Here is a 24,229-nt window from a genome sequence, read left to right as displayed (position 1 = left end):
TACATGTATTTATATTTTACGTTTTTTGTCCTGTTACATAGAAATACATGTATAGGCATTATTTAGACTTTGCTTTGGAAATGCAATATAACGTATCTACGACGTTATTTGACGTCATAATTGGAACTTTCCAAATGGCTCATGCAGTTTGCTTTCCATACTCAAGAAAATCTGATCATGTGACCAACTGCATGTCACTGAAAATTGAATTTCCATTTTATTAGCATTGTTATGAACAGGTTGGGCACAACCTACCAAATGGTCCTTTATCCCCCATTTGGTAGACAATCTACCATATCAGTGATGAAATTTACTAACTAAATGGGGGACTTTTTTATTCTATTACAATTTTTATCAAAATAAAACAAAAGCTCATTTATTTAGGTATTGGGGGATTTTAGTGAACATATTCCTAGCACAATTAACATAAATTGATCGAATTTCTATGTGCAATTTCTCCGCAACTTCGTAAAAACAATACCCATAGTTGTCTGTAACAGCTGAACTTCTTGATCAATTGATCATGTTGATCAAAAAAAATCTTTGTTGTGTCTTGTTGGATAAAAATTCAATTTGATCTAGTGATTTAACTCTTGATGAGTTAATTTTCAATCTCTTTTTGGATCTTTGTCAATGTTTATATAAAATCCTGTTAAACACGAGCTCCTCATGCCTTACTGGTATGGTGAGCACTTCCCGCTATTAAGTTAAAGTTTTACATAGTTGAATGTAACATTTGTGGTCATTTTTCTTTTAGGATGAAGTTGCAGATTCCATGCAATCTTTTGGGGTTTAATAAACATATTACTGGTGAATTTAATAAATTTGAAAAATAATATTCAATAAAAGATGTACAAAATGACTTTTGCCATTATTCTTGCTTTTGTCCCATGTACATCGTTTTAAAACAATAATTATATCATACTCCAACTGCATTTACTATTTTTATGAAGAACAAAGCCATTGTTTTCAAAATAAAACAAAATAAAGGCAAAAACTTATCATTCTTCTGAATTCCTAGTTGAAAATTAACACAAATGTGCCACTGTAGTTAAATCCGACTTTACATCAGATTTTAAAAAGATCACCGTTTTGATTGGTTTGCACTAATTGATTGGTTGCCCGGATAATCAAAATAGAAAGTAAAGGACATGATTGACAGGTGCAGCATCGTTGGAGAAGGAGAGAATTTTCTCTTAAAGTAAAACATAGGTAATCAGAGATTACAGAGCTCACCTCAACGAATGTTGTCTTTAAGTAAGGCAAAGTCACACAATTAACCAACAAAAAGTATACATTCCAAAAATGAAAATATTTTTAAAAGCAATTTTGATCTGATACTTTGAAATAGACCTACATAAAAAATTTAAACTACTTCTTCTTCATGAAAATGTAATGAAAATCCAGCATCTGAAGCAAATTTGAGAGTTTTCATCTCTTGATGCAGCATTTGTGAAAGTTTGGTTTATACAATGTTATATAAGCCTTATAGTTTTTGGTAACAGACCTGCAACCATAACTTTTACCTTGTCTATTATCTGAAAAATGTATGTCAAATTCAGCATCCGAAGCAAGTCCATTAGTGTGCATCCTTAGATGTATCATCCATGCAAGTTTGCTCATTATAGGGCTCATAGTTTATTGGAAATGAAACATGCATTAAAACTAACATTTTCACTCATCCACAAAAAGTAGGTCAGATTCAGCTTCCGAAGCAAGCCTGGAAGTATGCATCCTTAGATGTATCATCTATGCAAGACTGGTCATTAAAGAACTCATAGTTCCTTGGAAATGAAACCTGCACCAAAAACTTTTAACTATTCACTCAACCGGAAAATGTAGGTCAGATTCAGCATCCGAAGCAAGCCTGGTAGTGTGCATCCTTAGACGTATCATCCATGCAAGTTTGGTCAACATAGGGCTTAAAGTTACTTGCAAATGAAACCTGCACCAAAAACATTAACCTGTTCGCTCAACTGGAAAATGTAGGTCAGATTCAGCATCCGAAGCAAGCCCGGTAGTATGCATCCTTAGATGTATCATCCATGCAAGTTTGGTCAACATAGGGCTTATAGTTACTTGGAAATGAAACCTGCACCAAAAACTTTAACCTGTTCACTCAACTGGAAAATGTAGGTCAGATTCAGCATCGGAAGCAAGCCCGGTAGTATGCATCCTTAGATATATCATCCATGCAAGTTTGGTCAACATAGGGCTTATAGTTACTTGGAAATGAAACCTGCACCAAAAACTTTAACCTGTTCACTCAACCGGAAAGTGTAGGTCAGATTCAGCATCCGAAGCAAGCCCGGTAGTATGCATCCTTAGATGTATCATCCATGCAAGTTTGGTCAACATAGGGCTTATAGTTACTTGGAAATGAAACCTACACCAAAAACTTTAACCTGTTCACTCAACTGGAAAATGTAGGTCAGATTCAGCATCCGAAGCAAGCCCGGTAGTATGCATCCTTAGATGTATCATCCATGCAAGTTTGGTCAACATAGGGCTTATAGTTACTTGGAAATGAAACCTGCACCAAAAACTTTAACCTGTTCACTCAACCGGAAATTGTAGGTCAGATTCAGCATCCGAAGCAATCCCGGTAGTATGCATCCTTAGATGTATCATCCATGCAAGTTTGGTCAACATAGGGCTTATAGTTACTTGGAAATGAAACCTGCACCAAAAACTTTAACCTGTTCACTCAACCGGAAAATGTAGGTCAGATTCAGCATCCGAAGCAAGCCCTTTAGTATGCATCCTTAGATGTATCATCCATGCAAGTTTGGTCAACATAGGGCTTATAGTTACTTGGAAATGAAACCTGCACCAAAAACTTTAACCTGTTCACTCAACCGGAAAATGTAGGTCAGATTCAGCATCCGAAGCAAGCCCAGTAGTATGCATCCTTAGATGTATCATCCATGCAAGTTTGGTCAACATAGGGCTTATAGTTACTTGGAAATGAAACCTACACCAAAAACTTTAACCTGTTCACTCAACCGGAAAATGTAGGTCAGATTCAGCATCCGAAGCAAGCCCGGTAGTATGCATCCTTAGATGTATCATCCATGCAAGTTTGGTCAACATAGGGCTTATAGTTACTTGGAAATGAAACCTGCACCAAAAACTTTAACCTGTTCACTCAACCGGAAAATGTAGGTCAGATTCAGCATCCGAAGCAATCCCGGTAGTATGCATCCTTAGATGTATCATCCATGCAAGTTTGGTCAACATAGGCCTGATAGTTACTTGGAAATGAAACCCACACCAAAAACTGCACCAAAAATGTTAACCTGCTCCAAAAACATTAACCTGGTAATTCCTTTGCTGAAATTGCAGCATCTGAAACTTTGTCTGGTACAATAAAACACACTAAAACCATTTTCCATGCATGTCTAATCAGTATAGGACACAGAAGTAATTAAAAAGAAAACTGCTCCAAAAAACTTAACCTTAACCTGGGACGCCGACACCGACGCTGACGCCGAGGGTATCACATAAGCTCCCCCCAACTTCGTTGAGGTGAGCTAAAAACGGAGAAACATTGCATTTGTTTACATAAGCTACATTTTTGTCAAATTTTTTAACGACTCTGCTCAAAAAATTGCACAAAGATTTCCTGATTTTTTTCACCTAGAAAACCGATAAATATCTATATTTCATTCTACATGGTTTAAAATTATGCGCAATTCCATTCCTAGTTAGAATGATCTACAGACCCTAAACCGTGCTACTACACCTCAGAAACGAACCGTACCGTTCCGTGCAGAAAGCGTACCGTACGGTTTATTTCTCGCTACGGCGCCTGTGAAAGGAGGACGGAGGTTGTGTGACAGAGTGTGAGACGATTCCTTATTTGCTATAAATTAAATCAACCGATTGTGTTTATGGTCAAAGGTACAGTACAGGCCACGAGTTTTTCCCACAAAAGACGTACGGGGCACAGTGGACCTCGAACAATGTCGGCGTCTTTGAAGTCTTTCATTTTCATACTATAAGTTTTAGCAAATTAAATCAATTTCCTTTTGAAATATCAGCTGTATTTAAATATTCGTAATTTAACAATACAGATATTAAACTAATATTATAAGATGTCCCAAAATTCAATTTAATTGTGCTCGTGCCTGGGAAAAAAACCGCCTTAAATGTGCACATGTACATTAATTCATGTTTCATAATCCTATAATTGTATTTGACATGAAAAAAGTTCAATAGACTATAATACCACTAAGATAGAACACGCTTTCATGAATTAATTCCCTGGTTGTCTCTACTTTTGATTTTAATTCTGCTCATTTAAATTATTAATTTAAATCTTATCGGATACAAGATCGTTTTTGTTGTAAGTATGCATTCATATGTAGTACATATCAGATGCGTGATTTTACTAATGAATTATTTTGTAAGAATTTTAAAACATATATAAACTGTCAAATTTAAAAAAGATACGTATTACTATTAGACTCTCACATTAATTCTGTTAAGATTCTTACTATAGGCGAATCATTGGTGCAGTTATACTTTCACTGAAAATCTTTAATCGTGTAAAATATGGATTAAAATATTACATGCGGTCATGAAGAATTCTACTGAACAGACAGAGATAATAATCTTAATAATAAAACTGTGACCAACTTTCACGCTGCATACAAAAAATCGCCAGCTGAATTTCTTGCAAATAAAATGTGCAAACTGCAGTATAAATATTACTTCATTCTGAAAAACATCTTATGAAAAATGAAAAAAAAAAACAGCTTGCGAAAAAAAGAAGATATTATAAGGTTTGTTACACTGTACCCCCATCCCCTTTCTATAAAGCAATACGAATTAGCTGGTTAAAAGTTCTTTAAAAGTCTGCAAAATGGTACGTTGTTGTAAATAAAACCAGAAGTCTCTGTCGAGACTGAAGCTCTACTGGTTTGTACTTATAGCAAAGGAAGAGAAAAGTACTTAAGCAGTTGGAAATTGAAACTTTTCAACAGCAATAATTAGAATAATGATCCTTGATTAAGTCTCTTTATGTTCTTAGTGTAGTCTACTTGCATGCCACATTATATTATAATCAGACTAATACTGTATTTGGAGTAGCATTTTGAGAGTATTTAACAGAAATTTCTATTTTTAGTAACCATGGCAACATCATTCATTGAAGTGAAAAACTGATACACAGAATTATGTACCTTAGTGTAGTCTACTTGTGTGCCAAGTTATAAATTTGAAATCAGACCAGAACTGTAGGAGGAGTAGCATTTTGAAAAAAAATCACAGAAATTTCTATTTTTAGTAACCATGGCAACACCATTCATTGAAGTGAAAAACTGATAAACAGAATTATGTACCTTAGTGTAGTCTACTTGTGTGCCAAGTAATATTTAAATCAGACCAAAACTGTAGGAGGAGTAGCATTTTGAAAGAATTTCACAGAAATTTCTATTTTTAGTAACCACAGCAACACCGTTCATCAAAATCAATAAAGTGCCACGCCACAGCATGATACGCCCGTCAAATATTGTTCAATAATCATAAATTGGTTAGGATGCAAGAAAATCAGGTAGCCATGATTAACAGATTGACACAGATTTCAATTATCTATTTTCCATTTCTTATTATACATCTCTAAAGCCCTATTTACACGATCTGATTTGTAAGATGTGACTTGCCACATCTTACAAATCATACCGTGTAAATAGGAAAATCATAAGACAGATATGAAGTCAGATGGAGTCAGATGGAATAGAAACATGCTCTATTCCGTCTGGCAAGTCAGATGGTTTTAACCAATCATTGACAAGGTCAGAGAGGTTGATCTATATAAAGAAGAACTAACATGTGAATTTTTCCCGCACTTCTTCTCCAAAGATAATTCAATATCAATTAATCTTATTTATTGCAATTAAAATGTGAGGGAAATCCTGAGAGGACATTTTCTATTGGCTGGGCAGAAGAGAGAACTGAAATTAACTACAGAACAAACTGTAAGATTAGTAGAACTATATCAAGAAGAAGTAGATTTATTAAAACACAAATGACTATAAAACTATCATCATCTTCCATTGTGAAATGTAAACAAAAAAATTTAGAGGGAAATATTAATGAACTTCATGTCTGACAAATCATACTGTGTAAATGAAACACTGGAGTCAGATGTGAAATCACATCTGAAATCACATCTTACAAGTCAGACTGTGTAAATAGGGCTTAAGAGGCTTACAGTGTAGGGATTGATTATAACAAATAATACTAGTGAGACATGACTGCAATTTGTAGCAAGTATATAAAAATTGAAATTTAATTATTTTTTTTAATTAACACATGTATAATTAGTTTTAATCATATTGTACAATACTAATTTAGTTTTAATCATACACTAAAACATCAATTTGTTTTAATTAATTACACCAATTGAAAGATCTTTATCTGGACTAGCCATCAAGAACTCTTAATTAACACAACAACTATGAGGCCATTTCTTTTTGCCCAACTCCCAAGAGATGAATTAAGATAACTACTGCACCAGATCTAGAGGTGCTCTTGCTCCTGACAATAAACTCATTAATTTCTCTCTAATTTGACATGCAAATTACTGCTATCAAAATTCTTCTTGACCAGTGCTTGATAATTAAGCCCATGGGACAAACTGAATTCCTCTCAAAGCATAAACATTTGTTACAGATTGCTGTAAAGTATATAATAAAAAAATAAGTTTTTACTTAATTTAATGTTTTTTAATAAGGATACAACTTAATTTTTACATTTTTTAGGATTATGAAATTTAAAATTTAAAAGACATAGTTTTTTTTAAAAAATTCATTTTAATTAAAGGTCACAGTGACCTTGAAATAGGCCGCAACACACCTTCTACTTTAGATGTATACTTTTGCTAAGTATGAAAGCTCTAGGTCTAATAGTTTTCTAGTTATGAGCCGGACAGGATTTTTCCATATATTGCTATAGCATCTTTGTTGCAAATATATAAAAATTGAAATTTAATTTTTTTTTTTAAATGAACACATATATAATTAGTTTTAATCATATTATACAATACTAATTTAGTTTTAATCATACACTAAAACATCAATTTGTTTTAATTTCATTACACCTATATTGAAAGATCTTTATCTTGACTAGCCATCAAGAACTCTTAATTAGCACAAGCAACTATGAGGCCATTTCGTTTTGCACAACTCCCAAGAGATGAATTAAGATAACTACTGCACCAGATCTAGAGGTGCTCTTAGCTCCTGACAATAAACTCATTAATTTCTCTCTAATTTGACATGCAAATTTCTGCTATCAAAATTCTTCTTGACCAGTGCTTGATAATTAAGCCCATGGGGCAAACTGAATTCCTCTCAAAGCACAAACATTTGTTACAGATTGCTGTAAAGTATATAAAGAAAAAACAAGTTTTTACTTAATTTAACATTTTTTAATAAGCATACAACTATATTTTTACATTTTTTAGGACTATGAAATTTAGAATTTAAAAGACTTAGTATTTAAAAAAAAATCACTATAATTAAAGGTCACAGTGACCTTGAAATAGGCCGCGACACACCTTCTACTTTAGATGTATACTTTTGCCAAGTTTGAAAGCTCTACGTCTAATAGTTTTCTAGTTATGAGCCGGACAGGATTTTTCCATATTTGGCTATAGCATCTTTATTAAAGGTCAGAGCGACCTACTTTTTGTGCCGTCTACCCAAGAAGTATGAGTTAACAAAGTTTGATAATCCTAGGCCTAATAGTATTCAAGTTATGAGCCGGACAGGAATGGACAGGAATGGACAGACGGACAGACGGACGGGCGGACACGAAGCCTATAACATAATTTATCTTGCAACTACCCCTGCATTGACCTAATAAAGGTAACCTAATAAACCAAAGCTTTATCCCGTCACTGCCCTAATAAAGCCTCGTGCATGTATTCCGACGTTCCAAAAGCATTGTGACGTCATGTATATTGCAATGTTTACGCCATGGCGTCATAGTTTCAACTGCAGAGATGTGCTTAAATCTGTCGGAATTAGCTTGTTTTGGACATTCAAATGTAAAAAATTTGCTGCAGGATATAAAACAAAATACATGATAACTGTCTTGAAATGTAAGCTATATTTGGTCGGGTAAAAAAAGTGAGAGGGCTCAGCAAGCCTCGCCCTCTATCATGTTTTCTTACCCTCGCCAAATATTGCTTATATTTCAAGAATGTAACCATGTATTTTATATACGTCCCGTCTTAAGACGGGCGTATAAAAACCGATACACAGAATTATGTATCTTAGTGTAGTCTACTTGTGTGTCAAGTTATATTAAAATCAGACCAAAACTGTAGGAGGAGTAACATTTTGAAAGAATTTCTAAGAAATTTCTATTTTTAGTAACCACGGCAACACCATTCATCGAAATCAAAAACCGATAAACAGAATTATGTATCTTAGTGTAGTCTACTTGTGTGCCAGGTTATATTGAAATCAGACCAGAACTGTAGGAGGAGTAGCATTTTGAAAGAATTTCTAAGAAATTTCTATTTTTAGTAACCACGGCAATATCGTTCATTGAAATCAAAAACCGATATACAGAATTATGTATCTTAGTGTAGTCTACTTGTGTGCCAAGTTATATTGAAATCTGACCAAAACTGTAGGAGGAGTAGCATTTTGAAAGATTGTTTACAGACAGACAGACGGACGGACGACGGACGCATTACTATCGCATAAGCTCTTCTGGTCTCTGACCAGTAGAGCTAAAAAATCATAATCTACAGGAAACATTTTTATTAGTGTCTGAAAAAAAATAATTTACTAAATAAAATGAAATCAAAAAAAAAATATATCAATCCTCTTTCAAGCCATATTATGTTTGATACCCCCCCCCCCTCCCTATAGAAGGCGATACTTATGCGAATTTATGTGGCTTTAAATTGTGCTTTCGTAAAAAAAAAAAAAATTATAATTCAGGGATACATACTTATTTATTTTTGTCTGAAAAGGGATAATTTACGAAGTAAAGTTCTTTGTAATCAGTGTTGTGGTGAAACCTGGAAGATGAGTTTGCTGGATGTCTGTTGAGTGATTTAATACACTTGATGTGGTCAGAATTAAATAATTCGAAAGGTGTGTTAAACCCCCCCCCCCCCTGTTTCTCCGGTTGTGACCCAATATTTTTTTAGACAGGTGTGAACTATGAACTGACCAAAAGAATGTTTCAAATCACAGGAGAAATTCTTCCTGCGTAAACAGACTTTCAGGGTCACCTAGCGTCATGCCATTTTGATTGACAGGTGATGCACAAGGATTTCATGCAGCAGCATGCATGTACAGAGAACGGATTATTCATTGCACAATAGTTATAAATGGGTTGATTAAATAGCATCATAGACTGATTAATTGTGACTTTGGCGATGTAAATAAAACGAAAGAATGAGATTAAATACAAATTTGTTTTTTTGTTTTTTTTTTTTTACAGATAATGCACATGTATTAAGGGTTTGCATCTCTCTCTCTCTATCCTCTCTCTCTCTCTAACGACATTGTTTTTACAGACTTTACAAGAATAGAATAACTTAATAAAATAAAGAAAAATGTCTAAAAATAATTACTTAATACACTGAAAGGATTATTGAAAACATAAATACTTGTAAGTGAAAAGAATGTTTTTGTTACGAGAAAGCGCTCGGAAGTTATTGTTTTAATTTCGTGTGCCTGCTGCTGATTTTTGTATTTATTTTGTTTTAATACTGATATTTCTCTTCTGAAGCAAACGTTTAAGTGATAGATCTACAATTTCAAAAAAAAAAACAATTTACATATCTAATTACTTGGAATAAAATGAAGCAGGAATAGTCATATTTATTTTTATAGATCAATCAATTAAAAATAATTTTTATATGAGCAAAGCGTTATATGTATAGAACAAGTATATACCCGGTATATATTAAATCCTTTTAATTATGTTATAACTTTATTTTAAAGTGAAAAAATATTTCATTTAATTTTTTTTCCTTTTTCAAATGAAGGGTCGGCATACGTAAAAATTAAATACGGAAATATTTACGAATTCTATGTATATTAATACATATCTGTACATAATGCCAAAGACATCGGTGGGATGATGTTTTTTCTTCCTTTTCTTATTTTTTTTTTCATTTTTCCTCCATCACCGCTGTAGTGTAAAATGTTTAAATCGAAACCGAGAAATTAATTTGTTAATAGCTGAAATATAACTATACATGCATTACGTACTTCAAAAGTAATTTAAAATGAATAAATTTTTAGCAGCCAATCAAGAATTAAAGCTAACAGGCTCCGCCCACTTTATTTGCATACCGTTTCTCAAAGCGTACCGTTCACAAAACGAACTGTTCCGTGCAAGAAACGAAACGTACCGTCCACAAAGCGTACTGTTCCGTGCACAAAGCGAACCGTTCCGTGCACAAAGCGTACCGTTCCATGCACAAAGCGTACCGTACCGTGCACAAAGCATACCGTACCGTTCTCGAAACGAACTGTTCCTTTCACAAAGCGTACCGGTCCGTGCACAAAGCGTACCGAACCTTACCGTTCAAGTGGTGTAGTAGCACGGTTTAGGGTCTGTAACTGTGTCTCGATACAAGCCCTCACCACAGTTAGAATACGTCCCATATACTTGCAATGTAGCAAATCGGAGCGGATCCGCTCCAAAACGATTTTGAAGAATATAAAAGGATTTGCACTGGAAAAAACTACCAAATTAATCAAAACAAACCTTTCTGAGATTGTTTATGCCTTTTATCCCAGAAAATAATTCATCTAAAGACGAAAATCAAATTAATTTTCCCAACATTTTTCTCTCGCTTCAAATTTACCTGCCATGTTTACATTCGGAACTCTCTAGATTGTTCGTAGTAAATGCACTGAGTTATAGTGAGTACGAGTTATTGCCCACATTTCTTTTGCTACATTACGAATACATGGAACTAATTCTTTCGTTAAACCGGGTCCGTAGGACAGTATCATTTTAATGATAGATTGTTCTATCTATTCCACTCCACTCCATGGAATTAAACACAACCAATTTTGTCCCCCGTTTGGTCAGTAAAATTTGTTACCGATATGGTAAATTGTCTACCAAACGGGGGATAATGTACCATTTGGTAGGTTGTGCCCAACCTGATGAAAGGAAAGACATCAGCAAATGCTGATAATAAATATTTCACTATTTCTTACATCAGTGACTATGATTGGTACGGCGTTTTTGTACTGGCAGGTACAGCTTTGAAATAGTTACTTTATTATTTAGAATGACAATAGTGAATTTATCCCTCTGGTTTAGGTCCAATATTGATAAAATAGAGGAATTTCGAATTAAATGAAATTAACAAGTATCTTTTTCAACAAAGTTATGAATATAATAACATCATTCATATGCCACAGAATAAGTGAAATGATTATATCTCGATTTTAATAATAGAGTTTTAAATTATTTTCATCGCAGGCACAGTTTCTGTCAAAAAATGAATGAGATTCCAATATTGACTTACCCGCCATTTTTATGAGTTCCGAAAGTATTGCTTTTCGAAACTCCTCTAAGATTTAGGATCGTTGTCATTAAATTGACCTTGACACGTCTGCTGCGATCACGGAATTCGAAAAGAGGATAACCAATCATAAGAATCTGAGGGCATGATCTTTTCTGTAAGCGAGACATGGCGGCTAATGGCAAAGACGTGAGTGGTCGCGAGTTTCATGTTTTGCAGGAATATATGTGCAGATTATTAAATCTACCCGTGAGAGTGAAACGGCAAAGATATCAAATGTAGTTTGATCTGAAATATAAATATTAAATTATCAAACAGCACTACGTTCACTGTAATCTTAATTTATTTTCAGCATCCCTTTGAAATTGTTTCCAAAGTTTGGCCCATCAAAACTGCAAAATGTGAACACAGAAAGGTGAGATGGAAATAATTCTTTTACATTCAAATTGTATATTTTTCGTGTCGATTTATTTTTTTCTTCTAGTTTGCATGTTATTCATATGATGTGTTGAACTTGAAGGGCATGACTTGTTACCTTGAAAGAGTTGTTTCCCGTTGGTAAACAAAACTTGTCTCAGTTCAGTTCAACAAATTTTAAAACTCAATATGAAGAAAAGAATTTAATTTTTAAATTAAATTTTAGGTGGAAGTTTTTAATCGAGCAGATCCAGAGCAACTGAAGGAAATATTTTTGAAAGTAAGGAAGAACTTAAAAAGTTTTACAGTCTATTGTTAAATTATTGTCTTATGCATTCGAATATCAGTTTAATGATAGAATTTGTTCTTCATATATAGTGTAACATTCGCAAATAAGTTTCAAATGCCTAGGTGGTGTGTAAATTTGAAGTGAAAAAAAATCCCATCCTGGTACTGTCATACCTACACAAAATTTACATTTTCTTGATGGCAATTCTTTTACTTTGGCAGTATGCCAGTGTTGTGGAGGATGGAGAACATTATATGACCTATAGAGATCTTATTCAGAAGTACTTAAACTTTCTGGGCGAGAATTGCGATGAGTTCACCCTCAAATTATTTGCTTCCAGCGTAGACACTTCTAGAGATGGGTAGGTATTGACAATTGTACATCTATTGATAATAATAAAAAAGTTTGGTGTATAAAATTCATTCCTTTCATCACTTGCTGTATAAAGAAGTGGTTCTTGTTACTGATAAATATTTGATTAAACTTTATGATCAGTTGTAAAGGATTGAATTTTTAACCACATATTCAAAATGAAAAAAAATCAGATCCTTTTTGCTCCCTTTGGTTAAAAAAGGTGCAAAGAGGATCTGATTTTAATTAGATTGAACACATTAAATGGCTGCATTTGATAGCTAGACACTCAACGACAATATACAGTTTGTGTTATATATCTATAAATTTCTTGATAGGATATTTTGGACTATTTTGCAGGAAGATTTCGTTTACAGAGTTCCAGGCTTTTGAGGCTGTACTGTGCCTGCCTGATGCCATGTATGCTCTGGCCTTCCAGGTGTTTGACAGAAATGGAAATGGGTATCTCTCCTGCGGTGAGTGTTCTGCTAGGTTATGATGTAACAGTGATTCTGAGGTCAAGGTGGCATTAGCTTAAAATATTTGCATCACAACTGCAAGTAAATTATAGTATTGCTACATGTTTTATTGAAATTGTGATTAAAGTAGTGTGGCATATATTTTTTTCAAAAATGAAATAAAATTAAATATTTTGGGGTCATATATTGTGTTTTAGCAATTATTGGTTTGTTTAGCCTTTTTTATACATGTTATATAACAATGTATTTTGTTTTGTAGATGAATTTGAAGATATCATAAAACACACAACACTGAACAGGGAAATACCATTTAACTTCAGTAGCGAGTTTATAAAACTTCACTTTGGGAAAGACAAGCAAAGAAAAATTACATATCCAGAGTTTACACAGTTAATTCATGTAAGTATATTATCTGCTTTTAATTCCTATTATAGAGATAATTGTAATTTATCGTCTAGACAGGGATTTATCTAGCTATTTTGTTTTACTACCGTTTTATATGTAAAGGGGAAAAATGAGAGCCGCAGGCTCGATCTGAGCGCCGGAGGCGCGAGTATTCTAGGGGGGTCCGGGGGCATGCCCCCCCCGGAAAATTTTTAAATAAATGGAGCAAAATCCTGCATTCTTAGAGCTTCTGAGGGTCATTTGTAGACCTTTACAAAGGCCACAAAAACTTCACTTTTTAGGCAAAATACTAAATAACACACACAAAAAAAAATTAACCAGGTCAGGACTTTATTTAATTTTTTCTCTAAATATCTATCACAAATCAATTCTGTTTTTCATGTTTCACTACTAACATTGTTTTTGTTGTTACTCCATTCTTCCAATTCATAGTGATATAAGCTCCATCTTACTCATCTACACTTTTCTTTTTAACTCTGCAATCGCACGCGTATCTTTCGACATCATGGACTTGGCACATGTTTACCGATCAATATCAAATAAAAGCTTGAATAATATATTCTTTCTTCAATCGGAGTTCCTCGGATGACTCGTACCTCGCACATAACCTCGGACGTCAACGGTGATCTTCCATCTTGCTGATTCAGTCATGTGATCTTATTTGAATTTCATTCAAATATTATACTTTTGAAATCCGAGTTACTTTGATGCACGCCCAACACTGTGTTCTTGCTTTAAAAGAATACTAACACTTGATTGTAATTAATACGAGGAATTACACTAATAAAGAAACCTTTTCTAAGAACTCTAGGCAGAGCGAAATATGAAATGAGTGACAAGGCAGTTTCCGGCGGATAAATGTAGCGATCTTTTGCGTATTCCTCCACCTATCACATCCGAGGTTTGAATGGAGCGTAGTGGAGTCAGCCGAGGATTACCGATTGTTCTTTCTTTTAAAAGCGTTTGAATGACTAGGATGGTAAATTAGGTTATGCTGTTAAACTTCAATCGGACAAAAATGGAGATTTTCAGAATGATGTTTTAAATATTCTCCGTTTAATTGGGGGCATTTTCTATCTGAAAAAGGGGAATTTTTGCACCTTTTTCAAGAGGGGAAAGGTACCGTTTACCGGTAGTAAAAACAGCTTGATAAATCCCTGCTAGATGACAAGATTCTATGAAATATCTCTTTATTTATAAGGATTTTCATGAGGAACACGCTTTACAAGCTTTTCGGAGGCGAGATAAAGGAGACACAGGCTACATCAATGCTAAGGACTTTGAGGAAATCATGTGCAAATTAAAAAGTTACCTCTTGACCCCATTTGTCAAAGAAAACCTGGTCACAGTAAGTAATCTGCCCCCAGTAGTATACTGTATTTCATCAGCATCCTGATGACTATGCATCAGTTCAACAATTATTTTTGCAATGCATAGCTTTAGGGAACACACAAAGTTTTCAATTTTGTGAGGATTTTAAATTTTTTGTAGAGCAAGGTCTTTTTAGTGACATCATAAAAAGAATTTTATGTGCACATTCAGAAGCTTGATTTATTATTATCACAAGAAAAAAAAGCTTACATCATGTTAAGTCCACATTTATAAGATAGGTTATTGTTTTGTAGGTGGCGATGGGAGGGGGACACAGACAGATCAGTTACTCCTACTTTACTGCTTTCGTGTCCTTATTAAACAACCTAGAGCTGGTCCAGAAGGTTTACCTGGCCTGTACACGACGTGACAAAACTATGGAGGTTACCAAAGGTATGATAGGGCTGTGTGTGGGAGGGTTATGCACGAACATTCAAGATAAAACTCTGCATAGTAAATGGTATCAAGTCTGTGTTTGTATGCATAATTTAAAAAGGCTGTGAATAAAGCATAGGGAGTGAACATGAAGTTATTTCGGATTTTCCATATGCATGTACATGTACTGTAATATGTAAAGTTTTTTTTTTCTCAATTGAGATACGTACATGTAAGATGTACAGATTGATGCACAGTCTGTGTAAACAGAAAGTGATAAGCAGTAGATTGAGTCATGTCTATTTTTAATTAGAGGAGATGTTGTACCAAGCCCAGGAATTTGCTCAAATTACACCGCTCGAGATTGACATCTTGTTCCAGCTCGTTGGACTGAAGCATCAGACGGGGTAAACATGGGACAGTCTTTTGTTATAATGCATAGTCAAATCAAGACACAACATGCACTTATTTTTCACATTCAGCTGAAATGCTGCATTTTAATTCTATAAAACAAAACAAAAAAAAATAACAAATGCAAGACCAGAAGCATTTATCAAGAAGTGCCCAAAAAATATAAATAATAATTTGAAAATATCTAATTATAAAAAAAAAAGTAAATTTTAAGATCATTGATAAATTTTGCTATTCATAATAAAGAAGACTTATTGAATACTTGTGCCTACAGGAGGGTAACTTTTGAAGACATCACAGACTTGTCCCCAGCGGAAGGGAGGGAGACACCATATTCTATTCAAATGAGGATAGCACAGGTAAATACTGATGATTCCGTAATGTGTCTTATTGTTAAGAAATATATGTAAGGAAAAGAAACATACTTGACATGTTAACTGTGTTGAGCAAATAATGTATTTTGTTGCAATTTATAAAATCTGTCAGAGATGCTATGGTTAGGGTTCACGTAATGTGTTAAATGTCTTAGGATGTCAAATTCTCCTTCTGTTTCTTCATTGTTCTTCAGTGGAGTAGTATTACTTCACAGCTATGAAAGAAAAAAGAGAAAAAATCAGAAAAGTCACTTTCTAAAGAAAGTTTGGGTATATTGGTATTCTTTTTCATTTTTCAAATAAATATTCACAGATCTAGAAGTGAATAGGATAGGACAGCAGGCTCAGCTGTTTTAGCCCTCTCCCTATGTATTGATATCCTTGTGTTTCTATATAACTGTCACATATTGTCACTGCTCTGTTCGCCATTCCTTTTAGAATAGGATTGGCCTAGTGATATAGCCAGGAATAAGGTTTTGGTTTATGTTCTCCAAAGGGTGCGAGTCTTAGGCACGATTTTTCTTCAATATATGAGGAAGTGTTTTCTTCAGTTTGGGGAGAAATGATTTAATAATTTTATGGAATAATTTTCCTTAGATAGTATAATGTATATTTTAATGATGGTTTTGGATATGCATGTTCTTTTCAAAGTGAGTAAATAGGTTAAGTGCTTTTCTTGTAGTAGTCCTTTTAATATCATTAATATTGTAAAAGAACATGTTTTAATTTTAAACTGTATGTAATTATTTTTGTGGGGCATAAATAGGAAAACTTGAAGGTATGGTATTCACACTTTTATAATCAAAGCTTTTCTCAGCTTGCTTTTTTTATGTCCTTTAAACTGGAAAGAATTTATCTTAAAAAAATCTTGTCCAATTTTTGAAGCCTCCACTGTCAACTACATTTTCAACCAATTCTGATTGGCATCATTGATAAAAATACATAACTTGTGTCTACTGCTAACAGAAACAAAACAGTTTCCCAACATCTGACTTGTGTACAAAATCCTTTCTCTATAAACAATTGACTGAAGTATGCACCGGATAACTTTAAATGTGGGAAGTGCATGGTTGTTGTTCCTTTGAGTTTAATATTTAATCTACCCCTGGTTATTTCTAAGACGAAATTTAGACAGTCCACACACTAAAATGTGTTTACAAAGCACAGAGGTAAAAAGGTCAGATTAGAAAAACTTTTAGTTGCACTATCTTGTATGGTTCTGAAAATCTATATATAAGAGTTGTTTATGTAAATCTGTATTGTTAACAGGTCAAACTACCACATCTACATGTATACTGTAGAGGAACTAATTTAGTCCATACTCTAAAAAATATTTGAAAAAAAAATATAGAAGCACACTGGAAAAATACATGTAGGTACACTTTAAGGTCATATTAGAAAGACTTGATCAGTTGCAGGATCGATGTATGGGCAATCTATATATCTATATATCTGATGTTGTTAAATGTGCATTTCTATACTGTAGACAAACTCGGTACAAACTTACCAGCTGGTCAAAACATACATTCTTGTATATATACAGTGTATAGGCATAGTTTATGTACCAGTATTAAATCTATCGCATGATATCATCACACATGTAAATTGTAATAGATAAAAGTTTGATTTAGTTTATAATATTTTTATTTACAATTTTGATTTACTTTGGCATGTGATTCTCACTAAAGCTCTTACGTACTGCAAGCTCCTAATTGTTTTTACTGCTGTGTTGTTTAAAGTCAAACAGGTGTAGTTTTGAAGTAATTCAACTTAAATGAGAAAATGATTCAAATCTAACACATTCTTGTATTTAATTAAACTAAAAATGGGTCAGTTTCCTCCTGTATCTTACTGTATTGACTTTCTGTTGAAGATCTTGGAAATAAACTGTACTTAGTACATGTATATGTACTTAGTGATGGATGCAACAGCTTTAGCTTTCCAAATCTCTTTTTATTCATTAAACATGTTCACATGGTCAGGCCTAGGTATGCCTTTGCCAGTAGGTGTTAAATTAAATGTAGAAGAAAGAAATTGCTTTTGTTACATACAGTAGTAATGTATTACTCAAAAGAATGTGCATATTAAGTATTAAAGAGTATTTAAATTAGATGTTCATGTACATGTGCACATTACGTTTTTAATTGTATCTGTATATCCAAAATATGTATTGCAGCAATATTACTTACTGTAAATGTATACTATTTAGCATGTATATCATTATGCAGGGATTGATTTTTGAATAGGATAGAGTAGATTTGATTTAACATATTTCTTCATATTCCTATGTCTATATGCACAAGACAATTTAGCATTGTACTTGATTTAGTGGTTGCTGTGTTCCGCCAAAGCTGCTAAAAAGAAAACCCGGTACACAGCCAAATATAATCTGGTTACATTATTCCCCAGCTACTGGAGATTTAGGGATTTAAAAGTTTTTAGCTCACCTGAGCCGAAGGCTCAAGTGAGCTTTTCTGATCACATTTTGTCCGTCGTCCGTCCGTCTGTCTGTCCGTCTGTCTGTAAACTTTTCACATTTTCGACTTCTTCTCAAGAACCACTGGGCCAATTTTGACCAAACTTGGTACAAAGCATCCTTGGGTGAAGGGGAATTTAAATTGTTAAAATGAAGGGACATATCCCCTCGCAAGGGGAGATAATCAAGAAAAGACAAAAATAGGTTGGGTTGGGTCATTAAAAAATCTTCTTCTCAAGAACCACTGGGCCAGTAAAGCTGAAACTTATGTGGAAGCATCCTGGGGTAGTGTAGATTCTAAATTGTTCAAATCATGACCCCCGGGGGAAGGGCGGGGCCACAATGGGGAATCAAAGTTTTATATAGAAATATATAGGAAAAATCTTTGAAAATCTTCTTCTCAAGAACCACTGGGCCAGAAAAGCTGAAACTGATGTGGAAGCATCCTGGTATAGTGTAGATTCTAAATTGTTCACACCATGACCCCTGGGGGAAGGGCGGGGCCACAATGGGAAATCAAAGTTTTACATAGAAATATATAGGAAAAATCTTTGAAAATCTTCTTCTCAAGAACCACTGGGCCAGAAAAGCTGAAACTTATGTGGAAGCATTCTGGTATAGTGTAGATTCTAAATTGTTCACATCATGACCCCTGGGGGAAGGGCGGGGCCACAATGGGGAATCAAAGTTTTACATAGAAATATATAGGAAAAATCTTTGAAAATCTTCTTCTCAAGAACCACTGGACCAGAAAAGCTGAAACTTATGTGGAAGCATTCTGGTATTATGTAGATTCTAAATTGTTCAAATAATGACCCCCGGGGGAAGGGCGGGGCCACAATGGGGAATCAAAGTTTTATATAGAAATATATAGGAAAAATCTTTGAAAATCTTCTTCTCAAGAACCACTGGGCCAGAAAAGCTGAAACTTATGTGGAAGCATCCTGGTATAGTGTAGATTCTAAATTGTTCACATCATGACCCCTGGGGGAAGGGCGGGGCCACAATGGGAAATCAAAGTTTTACATAGAAATATATAGGAAAAATCTTTGAAAATCTTCTTCTCAAGAACCACTGGGCCAGAAAAGCTGAAACTTATGTGGAAGCATTCTGGTATAGTGTATATTCTAAATTGTTCACATCATGACCCCTGGGGGAAGGGCGGGGCCACAATGGGGAATCAAAGTTTTACATAGAAATATATAGGAAAAATCTTTGAAAATCTTCTTCTCAAGAACCACTGGACCAGAAAAGCTGAAACTGATGTGGAAGCATTCTGGTATTATGTAGATTCTAAATTGTTCAAATAATGCCCCCGGGGGGAAGGGCGGGGCCACAATGGGGAATCAAAGTTTTATATAGAAATATATAGGAAAAATCTTTGAAAATCTTCTTTTCAAGAACCACTGGGCCAGAAAAGCTGAAACTTATGTGGAAGCATCCTGGTATAGTGTAGATTCTAAATTGTTCACATCATGACCCCTGGGGGAAGGGCGGGGCCACAATGGGGAATCAAAGTTTTGCATAGAAATATATAGGAAAAATCTTTGAAAATCTTCTTCTCAAGAACCACTGGGCCAGAAAAGCTGAAACTTATGTGGAAGCATTCTGGTATAATGTAGATTCTAAATTGTTAACATCATGACCCCTGGGGGAAGGGCGCGGCCACAATGGGAAATCAAAGTTTTTCATAGAAATATATAGGAAAAATCTTTGAAAATCTTCTTCTCAAGAACCACTGGGCCAGAAAAGCTGAAACTTATGTGGAAGCATTCTGGTATTATGTAGATTCTAAATTGTTCAAAAAATGACCCCCGGGGGAAGGGCGGGGCCACAATGGGGAATCAAAGTTTTATATAGAAATATATAGGAAAAATCTTTGAAAATCTTCTTCTCAAGAACCACTGGGCCAGAAAAAGTGAAGCTTATGTGGAAGCATTCTGGGGTAGTGTAAATTCTGAATTGTAGGAATCATGACCCCTGGGGGAAGGGCGGGGCCATTATAGGGAATCAAAGTTTTACATAGAAATATATAAGAAAAATCTTTGAAAATCTTCTTCTCAGGAACCACTGGGCCAAAAAAGCTGAAACATATGTGCCCATGGAAGGATCATGGGGCAGTGTAGATTTCAGAATTGTCTTAATTATGATCAGTTGGGTAGGGTGGGGATGCATTATGTATAACAAGGTAGAAATCTGGTAAAGAACAGAATGGTCAAAGCTTCTCAGGTGAGCGATGTGGCCCATGGGCCTCTTGTTGGTCTGTCTCCCCCCCCCCCCCCCCCCCCCCCCAAATCTTCAAACATTGGCCATCACCATAAGGGTAGTGTTCTAGGGATTTTTTTTCCACCTGTGTATTTTTTGTGACAAGACATATCTGGGTTTTAACATTTTTTGACCTCATTACCTTTGATTTTTACCAGATTTGAAAGACTTAGACCATGGTCATGGGCTATCCTACTGCCAACAGGGACATCAGTGATTCACAAATTTTACATTTTGTTTATAGACATGTGTTTCATGTACTAGTGATTTATTATGTAGAAAAAGGGACACTTATCTGAGAGGGGACTTTGAAAAAATAATTAAATGAATACTTGTAAACATATATATATTTCCTTGGCTTTTGAACATTTTATCTAGACAGTCAGCATTCCCAGCTGTTAAACATGCTGATAGTAGAACCATAATTATTTGCCTATAAGCTGGTTTGCTTATGACAGTGTTTCTAGTACTAAATAACATGCTGATAAATTTATTTTTGATAATAGAACAATATATACATGATATACTTGCCTATACGTGTAGATTGATTTGCTTATAAGTTGGTTTTATATGTATTTTTTCTAGATTATTTTGGAGGAATTTGCCAAAGATCTGCTTATCAGTTTGTAGAGTTTTTTGCTAAAATCTGTTACCAATGTTAGATTAATAATTTATCGTATTTATCCATGTTTCAAAGAATGCTTTGGATATTACATCTATATACATGTATAATCATTTATGTTAACACCACACTGTATTTTTAGCTCTACTGGTCAGAGACCAGAAGAGCTTATGCGATAGTAATGCGTCCGGCGTCCGTCCGTCTGTCTGTCCGTCTGTCTGTCTGTCTGTAAACAATTTTTCAAAATGCTACTCCTCCTACAGTTTTGATCTGATTTCAATATAACTTGGCATATAAGTAGATTACACTAAGATACATAATTCTGTGTATCGGTTTTTGATTTCGACGAACGGTGTTGGCGTTGTTACTAAAAATAGAAATTTCTGTGAAATTCTTTCAAAATGCTACTCCTCCTACAGTTTTGGTCTGACTTCAATATAACTTGGCACACAAGTAGACTACACTAAGATACATAATTCTGTGTATCGGTTTTTGATTTCAACGAACGATGTTGGCGTTGTTACTAAAAATAGAAATTTCTGTGAAATTCTTTCAAAATGCTATTCCTCCTACAGTTTTGGTATGATTTCAGTATAACTTGGCAAACAAATAGACTACACTAAGTTACATAATTCTGTATATCGGTTTTTGATTTCGACGAACGATGTTGGTGTTGTTACTAAAAATAGAAATTTCTGTGAAATTCTTTCCAAATGCTACTCCTCCTACAGTTTTGGTCTGATTTCAATACAACTTGGCACACAAGTAGACTACACTAAGATACATAATTCTGTGTATCAGTTTTTGATTTCAACGAACGGTGTTGGCATTGTTACTAAAAATAGAAATTTCTGTGAAATTCTTTCAAAATGCTACTCCTCCTACAAATTTAGTCTGATTTCAATATAACTTGGCACACAAGTAGACTACACTAAGATACATAATTCTTTGTATCCGTTTTTGACTTCAATGAACATTATTACCTTGGTTAATAAAGATAGCAATTTCTGTTACTCTCAAATTTGCTACTTCAAATACAGTTTTAGTCTGATTATAATATAATGTGGCTTGCAAGTAGACTACACTAAGAACATAAAGAGACTTATTCAAGGATCATTATTCTCTTTTTTGCCTGTGCAAATTTTCAATTCCCAACTGCTTAAGTACTTTCCTCTTCCTTTGCTATAAGTACAAACCAGTAGAGCTTCAGTCTCGACAGAGACTTCTGGTTCCATTACTTTTAAGTCTTGAATTGAATGAATTTATTCAATTGGTATACACTGCTAAGCATATCACCTGTGCAGATCTCTTTAGCAGTTGGCTTTTCCATCAATGAAACATACAATATCTTACACAATATTACAATATTTCATCTTCTTTATCATACTTTAGATAATAAGTGGCACAGATAAAATACTTGTATAAAAAATGTCTTTATTAGTTTGTTAGTATGGGAAGCAACATTCCAGCTATTGAAGAAAAAGTGACATAAACATGCGAAATGCAGGATATTTATTTTTTCTGCAACAGCTGCTAAATTAATTTCCATACTAACAACCAAAGAAAGCATTTTATTGTTTAAATTACATTAATTTAAACAAATATTTAATCATTAATTGCAGTAAATCACTTGAATTTCATGCATATGGAAACCTTATGATAATCCTTTTCCTGCATTCAATGAAATTCTGATCGTTATAACATGATTATCAGAAAATTGTTTAAAATTCTGCTAATAGAAATTAACGATTTTTGTAGAACTCGCTTATAAGTCAACCATAGAGTTAAGATCGTAAAAATTAAATCCGAAAAACACTGACTTATTGGCAGGTTTAAACCGAAACTGAGTTCACCCGAGTTGACCAACCTGATTGTTTAAGAAGTGAATATACCAATGTATGTTTTCCACCAATAAAAAAATTGTTGATATACTGGTACCAATACAGTGCATCATACTTTACTTAATGGTTTCTCAACTTACTTTAGATACTAGGATATGACACTGTTATGTTCAACATAAAATTTTACATGCTTTCAGAAATACTGGATGTTTTAATGAAAGTTGGAGAACAGATTAAACACCATTTGAAACTATAAGCTTGGATGAATATTTTTAATTTGAAATTTAACTTCTATTAACTATATGTTTTCTCCTTTATGATGCAGTAAACTTGGACAATGTTTGGGTATACAGGGTTTTATAGCAGTTCAGTGATTTGCTTTGTACAGTGTATGTCAGTCTCCTATCATTAACTTTTGTCCACTGCAGGAGAAGTTAGCGTTGGAACAAGGAACAGAGAGGACCATTTTTCTGGAAGTCCTAGAGAGTGTCTACAGATTTACCCTGGGTTCTATCGCTGGAGGTGAACTATCTACCTTTTGTTTTAAATTATAGAGCTTTATGTTGCATAGTATATTTCCCTTATGTGTGAATTGACCAGCCAGTACCGGTACCTGGTACTTGTATTGATTCAATAAATTTGACCAGCATCTCTTATTCAGAGAAAGTACATGTACATGTGTAATTACTCTGAGAATATTTCATATGATCTCAATGTGAAATTTTTTCTTCAAAAGGTAAATCTTACAATTTATATACATTTGACTTTTGTGATTAATGTACTGGTTTATATCCACTGCATTCTGTAACATTAAAATTTCAGCTACCGGAGCGACAGCAGTGTACCCAATAGATCTGGTGAAGACTAGGATGCAGAACCAGAGAACAGGTCCGATGGTAGGGGAGTTAATGTACAAAAACAGCTGGGATTGCTTCAAAAAGGTGATCCGTCACGCAGGGAGTGCTGGGGTTATACCGAGGTCTGGGACCCCAGCTCGTAGGGGTGTGTCCAGAGAAGGCCATCAAACTTACG

At 34.3% G+C, this 24,229-nt stretch overlaps 2 protein-coding genes across 2 annotated transcripts in view; one reads left to right on the top strand and one right to left on the bottom strand.

Moving 5' to 3' along the window:
* LOC134250786 (histone acetyltransferase type B catalytic subunit-like) overlaps positions 1-11,634 on the bottom strand; it is a 19,394-nt gene extending 7,760 nt beyond the window's left edge. Inside the window, exon 1 of the mRNA XM_062733134.1 lies at positions 11,525-11,634. Coding sequence (XP_062589118.1) covers positions 11,525-11,531 — 7 coding nt within the window. The 5' untranslated portion in view covers positions 11,532-11,634. The remainder of the gene's footprint in view (positions 1-11,524) is intronic.
* On the top strand, positions 11,614-24,229 carry LOC134250784 (calcium-binding mitochondrial carrier protein Aralar1-like; the record flags this gene model as incomplete). The annotated part of the gene is made up of 12 exons (XM_062733133.1): positions 11,614-11,710; positions 11,874-11,936; positions 12,165-12,218; positions 12,449-12,588; positions 12,939-13,054; positions 13,317-13,456; positions 14,664-14,810; positions 15,088-15,226; positions 15,522-15,615; positions 15,894-15,978; positions 23,626-23,719; positions 24,020-24,229. Coding segments are annotated over exons 1-12 (1,303 nt in total), but the record flags the coding sequence as incomplete, so codon positions are not given.

The sequence above is a fragment of the Saccostrea cucullata genome, unplaced genomic scaffold (assembly GCF_032062105.1).
Source record: "Saccostrea cucullata isolate Sc308-1 unplaced genomic scaffold, CSIRO_AGI_Scuc_v1 ctg3931, whole genome shotgun sequence".
NCBI lineage: Eukaryota > Metazoa > Mollusca > Bivalvia > Ostreida > Ostreidae > Saccostrea > Saccostrea cuccullata.
This window is presented reverse-complemented; position numbering and strand designations above follow the sequence as displayed.